Genomic DNA, 7,085 nt, shown 5'->3' with positions numbered 1-7,085 from the left:
CAAAGGTGGCGTCATTCGCTGGCTGTCGCAGCGGACCACAGGGTGCAGTGACACCCTCCATTGAGACTCGATTTTCAAGATCATGCCGATAGAATGCATGGAAGAAAGCGAGCTCTCAACCATCAACTTTGGCGTTTTAGTCCTCTCTTTCAATCTCAGATTATTCCGCAAAAGTTCGCTTTCCATTACCGAAGGGATCATCAAGTACATTGGTTTGGTACTATTGGTTATTTTTATTATTAAACTCAACAACTGCGTCAATGGCTGAGAAAGCGGATGAAGTTTGACGTCACATGAACCTATATTTACGTATCCATTTGAGGCAAGATCGGCCGTCGTGAATGAAAGATCGAACGAGAAGCCCCAGGCATGCATGCGCAATTTATGTACCTACGTATGAGCGCTATTTTTTTTAAATACGTATGGCGATTGACGGCATGAACATAAGTGCAGCAAAGTCTTGGTTAACAAACAATTCGGCTGAAAGATCACCGCAAAGTCTTTTTTTCATTTGACGTTCCAAGCGGCAAGCAATATAGGACAGGTGGAATGGTATGGTAAATGTACCTAAACGCAGTCTTTGGCAAACCGGCTACAATAGGCAGCGTAATCCATATGGACGAAGTTAATCTTTATTTCACTAGTTTCCATTATCATTATCATATTCACGATTCTACCTATAGGCATATGAACTAAAACCACCTATTGTCTCACCAGATTACCGGGTAACATCGATCACTGTCTCTGCAATCAAAACGAACAGTTGATCTCCTCTAACGAACTCATCCCATTAAGACGGAGATTGGAGACTGCATTTAAGACAAGCAAGCGAACACCCGATGTTAAAACCCATTGGACGGTGCGACGGAATGCATTCAGCGGAAAACGATCAAGCACAGCCTTGGGGAGGGTGTGTAATTGAAACTCGAGTAGGCTGGAAACTTTGGTCAAGGAAACAGGCAGAATATTAACAAAACGATGAAAATAACTTTTAGTGTGCGTGACTGTAAGCGTATTTCATCGCCAGCTTGAGTCACGGGAATACCGACTAATCGTATGCCGCGGGGCATCATTATTCATCAATTTACATAAGAAAATGTAATTAAGCTAAGGAAAACATTTTAGAAATGACAACGCATTTTCCACACTCAACAACAGCCACAGTCGAAACCGGTGGCAGAGGTGATAATGCTGGATAACAGGGCAGACAGCACGAGTAATGAAGATAAGAACAGCGACGGCCCAGGGATGGCACAGGTCAATATGTGGTGAATTCAGAGGTGCGGGCAGTAGCTCGTAGGTGTTGGCGGATGGTCGACGAGCGGACCCACAGACAGCAACTGGCCGACAATCGGGCAGACAAGCGTGGGGTGGACTCGCAAACGGCATACGGTCGTTGGCCGGAGCTGGAGGCCGTGGCGGACAACCGTAAAGCGAACTCACAGACGACACACAGCCGTCGGGCGGAGCCGGAGATGGCTGCGGACAGTCGGACCGACGATCCTCAGGCGGACGGTCGTAGGGCGGGGCCGGATAAGATGGATAGTTATTAGCACACGGCGAATACCCATGGGCGTAGGAACCTCACGAAAAGTGTGGGGGGGGGGCAGGGAAACTTCAATTGCACTTTGTGGGAGCCCTGATACCCCTATGAAGAAATTCTTTGTAGTTTTGTGGTCATCTCACCTTGCTGAACCGTTTCCTGCCCTTGGTAATATTTAAATAAAAATAAAGATTTTACTCTAAAAAATAGCTGAAAAGTGGGGGCATGACCCCGCCCCCCCCCCGTTCCTACGCCTATGCGAATAGCAGACGGCGGGCAGTTGTTGAGCGGATCCGAAGACAGCGGACATTTAGGCGGACGATCTTCGGGCGGAGCCGGATACGGCGGACAGACGCCTGCCGGAGCCGGAGACGGCGGCAGACATTCAGCTCTGATCAGCGCGGTGCGGGCGGCCCCGGCCGTGCCAGCGCGGTGTGCTGGCGGCGGGGCCGTCCGGCCGGCCGGCCGGCCACTTTCTCCCGAGGTCGGCGGCGAGCCGCGCGGTGCCGCTCCAGTCCGCCGCCGTCTGCCGTCCAATATGGCCGCCTCCATCGCGAGAGAGTTCTGAGTGGTCTCACCAGCATATGGACGATAGTGAACAGCGCTCATCATGAAGTGTTCGGGTGTGATCTTGTGTGCTGTGGTGTTAGTGGCTCTGCTGGCTGCTGTGAATGGTGAGTGGATGAACCAGATGGCTGGGTGTGGGCAGTTCTGAGATAACTGGGACGCAGAGTTTCTTGTTGCGATAAGATCTGGGTGAAACTGTGGACGAATCCAGTGGTTTAGCATAAGATTTATGTACAGAAGTATATAACACCTTTTCTTTCAAGCTAGGACAGCTGCAGTGATCTAGTATGCCCAAATTTGTTGCACATGTGTCGCATTCTGTGTATTTCCTCTACTTCGACCTTCACCTTCGTCCTTGAGCGGGCGGCGGGTCCCTGCGGACAGAGCTGGTAATTGGAGCGAGACACGGCTCTGTCCTTCGGGTACGGATCTCTCAGCTCAGATGAACAGACAGCTGTTCAGAGATCGGCTGTGAACCGACCCGACTTTCCACCGCCGCCGGACGGCGCGTGTTGCGTCGTTCCGGACTTTTCGAGGCCAGCGCCGGCGGCGGTGCGGCCGAGTGAGGTGACTCAGACTGGATTCTGGCCGCACCTGTCCCCACGCCCTGACTAACGGATGAACCAGAAGAGTTAACGGACCGGGGAGAGGGGGGCGGCCGCCACCCCCGTCCCAGCTGACCAACCGGTCCGTCAGCCTTTGTGCGACAGCTTTCGATTGCTGCCGACTATTCGACTGGGGCGTATATAAAATGCTGCGCTGCGCCGCGAAGCCTTTGTCCCGAGAAGCTGAGCCAAGTGTTTTTTCCGCAGCGTTAGGGCTGGTTCGGGGAGAACTGATAATTCATCAAAGGCTCTGATGAAACGACTCGGGCGGGTTGCTGCGGCGGAAAAGTAGGTGAAAACTCTCACTGTTCGGATGGCTGAACGGAACGATGCTAGTAAGGCTTTCGATTTCATTATGTTCACAAACTTTTCCCAGCCTTCAAACAAAACTATGTCAACGTCCTAGAGCCCATTCGGAGAGAGAGAGAGAGAGAGAGAGAGAGAGAGAGAGAGAGAGAGAGAGAGAGAGAGAGAGAGAGAGAGAGAGAGAGAGAGAGAGAGAGAGAGAGAGAGAGAGAGAGAGAGGAGAGGAATCATTAAAGAAATTGTAAAGGATTGAAATGTATCGGATGAAATTGAGAGAAAACACAGAAGATTCTGTTTAGATAATATAATATAAACCGCATTGTATACTCTTGTCAGCACTAGTGTTTCTTTTCTTTTGGATGTTAGGTCCCTTTGGTCTATTTTATACTATTTTGGGCACGAAAATGAGAAGCAAGGGAGGAGACCATGGGCTGATTCGATCACACCCCGCGCCGGTCGGGGCGCCGTTTGAGTCCGCACTTTTCCATTGCGATATGGTTTCTGGGTAGGAGAGGCCACACAGCCGATTAAGCGGTCACTCCGCCGGAGGGTCATAGCTTTTTAATTGTCATCACCGGTTGCCTGGGTGGGGTGAACGTCAGTCCGGGAACGAGCAACGAGCAGGCAGGGCCTACTTTTTTAAAGGAAAACTTTGTGAGGCACATCACTAGGACGACGGTCAGCCGTCAGAAATGGAGAATAAGTAGCAGCGCTATCACATGCACTATTTCTCAAACATCAGAAAAAAATACCCATTCCTTTTTGGTTATTGCTCATATGTTTGGTACTAACATGTGGCGGTCGGTTTTCAGCAACCGTTGGCACTGATAGTGTCTGTTCATCAAATATTATGCCTGTCCCGTTAAAAAATACTCGTCCGTGTTCAGGTGTCTGTAAATGTCCATTGATCGTCCTTATGCGATGCATCTACGTCCGTCAATTAATCCCACCTGCCCTCTATCCACTTCCTATTTGCCCGTCCCATTTCCCCTTCGTCTACTTTCTCGCCGACCCTGCTTTCGGCCGTGGTCCCGTCAGCCACACTACCGTAATATCAACCCCTCCCGTTCGTCTCCTTTTTCATCTCGCCCATTGATCCGATATCTCATCCCCCGTCCATTGTGTAAGGACGAAGGATGCCTATCAGGAGCCCATTTCGTCCGCTGTCAATCACAGTCAGCCCGTTGTCCCATTGTTAATTTGTTCGCTGTGCCAACGTCTCGCGGTTGTCTTATTCCCCCTTGTTTGTGGGAAGTCTCAGTCCATTCAGTCTGTTGTATCACCTCAATCCGTCCACTATACACTGTCTCAGTTCATCACCTCATGACCGTCTCTCTGTACATTATCTCATGACTCATTGTTCCTCAGTTTGTTGTCTCACCACCCCTCGGCCACGGGCCATGTGTCTCATTGCCTCCCGGCCCCGTCCATTTTCTTCCATTGCCTCCAGGCCGATGTCTCACTGCCCTTATCAATACATTGAACCATAGGCGGCGGAACGGGGAGGGCACCGGGGCACCGTGCCCCCCTTTGATTTTGACATTTTAACATTAGCCCTATGGGTGTTGCATGCAAAGAATGGGACCAAAAGTTGGCAGTGCCCCCCCCCCCCATAATTGAAGGTGTTCCGCCCCTACTGCATTGAACCACACCTTCTTCTTTCCACAGGAGTGGGCCAGCGGCGCTGTTTCCAGTGTCGGTCTCGTGGCTCCCGCGGCGGCTGCAAGGACTCGTTCTCTCACAACATGACACAGCTGCTGGCAGGGGGCGTGCGAGGCGTGCGGGCCGAGCCCTGTGCCTCCGGCTGGTGCGGCAAGATCATAGAGGGCGACACAGGCGTCAATGGTGAGAGGCTGGCTGTGGAGGGTGATGGAGAGGAGCTGGGGAGAAGGCGTAACTGGAAGAGGGAAGGGAAGGGGAGCGTGAAAGGAGGGGAGGGACGGTCTGGCTGGCTCAAACATGCCATTGCTCACATCTGTCGTCTGGGAAGAGAGGAAGATAAGCGTGATGAGATGGTCGGGTCGATTGGCGATTAATCCGGTGACCCACGGATGGGTGATTGTTTTTTAGCAGAATCATGCTCCGAGGGATACTGTACAGGGTACCGGAAGTCAGAACAGTGTGGTCTGACAGTGGAAAGCATCAATGCCTCAAACGTTGTGCATTTAGCCCACCAATTGCATTACCTTTTTTTATCTCAGTTGGTAGAGCTGTAGGTCGTGATGTCTGTCTGATCTGTGCTCGCAGGCTTTCGCCGATCGTACGGAAGGTGTAATAGTGAGTGACTGACGCTTTTATCGCCTATTCCAGACTACGACACGGCCACGGAGCGGATGTGCATGCAGCGGCCTCCATCGGACCTGCAGGAGCGCTGTGACCTGACCATGTACGGCCAGTACCGTAAAGTCTACCTGTGCATGTGTCAGGGTGACCTCTGCAACGGAGCCGGCCGGACACCCGCCTCCGCTGCCGCCGTCACCGCCGCCGCCCTCCTGAGCCTGACGGCAGCTGCATTGCTCAGCTGACGGGCCGGAGATGACGTCAACAGTCAGCTGACTGGTCGGTGATGACGTCATCAGTCAGCTGACTGGTCAGTGGTGATGTCATCAGTCAGCTGACTGGTCGGTGATGACGTCACAAGTCAACTGACTGGTCTAAGCTGATGTCATCAATCAGCGGATCGACCTTTGCTGACGAGTGACGCTTGGACAGTCTGGATCCCACAAGGTCACGACAAATGACGTGATGTCGCATAAGCGGATGTCATGCCTTCCGCAAAATGTCATCGCATGAAGTTTGCGGTCAAGTGCCTTCCGATGATTCAGAGCTGATGGACTCGCATGCGAGGCACTTGCTTTGTGAAACGAGGACACTAGCACGAGCATGTCTGGGATATACTCAGATTGCGACATGGACAAACGGGACTTCACTTCCATGACGTCATGATGCCTTTCGTTTCATCGCAAAAAATAATACCGTGAAGTGCAACTGATTGTTGGATAGCACTTGCGCACTGCAACCAAGGCACTGCAACAAGCTCTCAGAAAACCAAGCCTGCCCCCGCCAAAGGGAGGGTGTTGCAACAAGTGAAATGCCTGGAGTGTCTGACGTCGTTTGGACGGTTCCCAGTTGACTGTGGTTTACCATGCACTGTGCAGTGACTTCCTGCGACTGAGCCGAGTTCGGTGTTCTGTGATACCTACTGTCGCGACGCGGGACTGTGCTCCGGCACCAGGCGAGACTGGCTCTGAGACTGTATCGGACCAGTCATCTGGTTCGGACCAATCGGGACCACAAGTGAATGGGGCTCCGACCGTAAGGTCCAACTCGGTCGACTGTGCCAGGACGAGTCGGCTTTGAGTCAGCCTAAGTCGACTTTGAGTCGCAGTGAACAGTCTTAGCTGGGTTCGGTCAGTCTGAGCGGAGTCCGAGTCAGTCGAGCGGAGTCTGAGTCAGTCTGAGTGAAGTCCGAGTCAATGTGAGCCAGGAAGCGTCAATGTGAGTCGGTATGGATTATGCCTGAGTTCACGGCGTGTGCTCGTCGGTAATGTGTGGCCGAACCGGGACCAGAAATCCGGCCCAAGTTTCCTAGTGTAACTAGTGATCCCTAAGATGCGATAGGTATGTGAAATTCGATGCCAAGAGTAATAATATTATTTGAGAACATCGCAAAAAAAATACCTACGAGTATTACTGATAGGTATGTTGTCAGTTATCATTTCGTTAGTATCATCATCTTGCCTTCCCTGCGACTGCAACAAGTGTGGGTATTGGTTTTGAAATTTTGACTTCGCTCTTATAAATATGATGGACAAATGAGATTCGTGTATTGCACTGCTAGGATCGCAAACATACTGTGTTTTAATAAATTGCATCAATTCATGGTAAACCAGTCACGGAGCTATTTCCGTTTGAGACGGAAATGAAGAGCACGTAAAGCAACTACTGTTTAACGCTCTATTCACTAGGAAGTGAACGAAGCCGAACGCAGGATTACTGGAATGAGTGACTAGCGACTGAAGTCATTTCATCGACTTCATCAACCATTGGCCTAGTGAAACTTG

At 51.3% G+C, this 7,085-nt stretch overlaps 1 protein-coding gene across 1 annotated transcript; it reads left to right on the top strand.

Moving 5' to 3' along the window:
- Positions 1-2,006: 2,006 nt before the first annotated feature.
- On the top strand, positions 2,007-6,910 carry LOC122363781. The gene is made up of 3 exons (XM_043333422.1): positions 2,007-2,217; positions 4,690-4,866; positions 5,332-6,910. Exons 1-3 carry the CDS (start codon positions 2,154-2,156, stop codon positions 5,544-5,546), a joined length of 456 nt encoding a protein of 151 aa, XP_043189357.1. The 5' UTR covers positions 2,007-2,153; the 3' UTR covers positions 5,547-6,910.
- Positions 6,911-7,085: the final 175 nt, after the last annotated feature.

The sequence above is a fragment of the Amphibalanus amphitrite genome, unplaced genomic scaffold, assembly GCF_019059575.1.
Source record: "Amphibalanus amphitrite isolate SeventyFive unplaced genomic scaffold, NRLGWU_Aamphi_draft 000639F_arrow, whole genome shotgun sequence".
NCBI lineage: Eukaryota > Metazoa > Arthropoda > Thecostraca > Balanomorpha > Balanidae > Amphibalanus > Amphibalanus amphitrite.
The sequence above is the reverse complement of the archived record's forward strand: the minus strand, read 5'-3'. Positions and strand labels throughout refer to the sequence as shown.

What these genes read in the sequence shown, in the direction of transcription:
- LOC122363781 (XM_043333422.1), top strand. Translation starts at nt 2,154, where the DNA reads ATGAAGTGTTCGGGTGTGATCTTGTGTGCTGTGGTGTTAGTGGCTCTG. An exon ending in TCTGCTGGCTGCTGTGAATG is followed by an intron (nt 2,218 to 4,689) that starts GTGAGTGGATGA and finishes TTCTTTCCACAG; the next exon opens with GAGTGGGCCAGCGGCGCTGT. An exon ending in GGGCGACACAGGCGTCAATG is followed by an intron (nt 4,867 to 5,331) that starts GTGAGAGGCTGG and finishes CGCCTATTCCAG; the next exon opens with ACTACGACACGGCCACGGAG.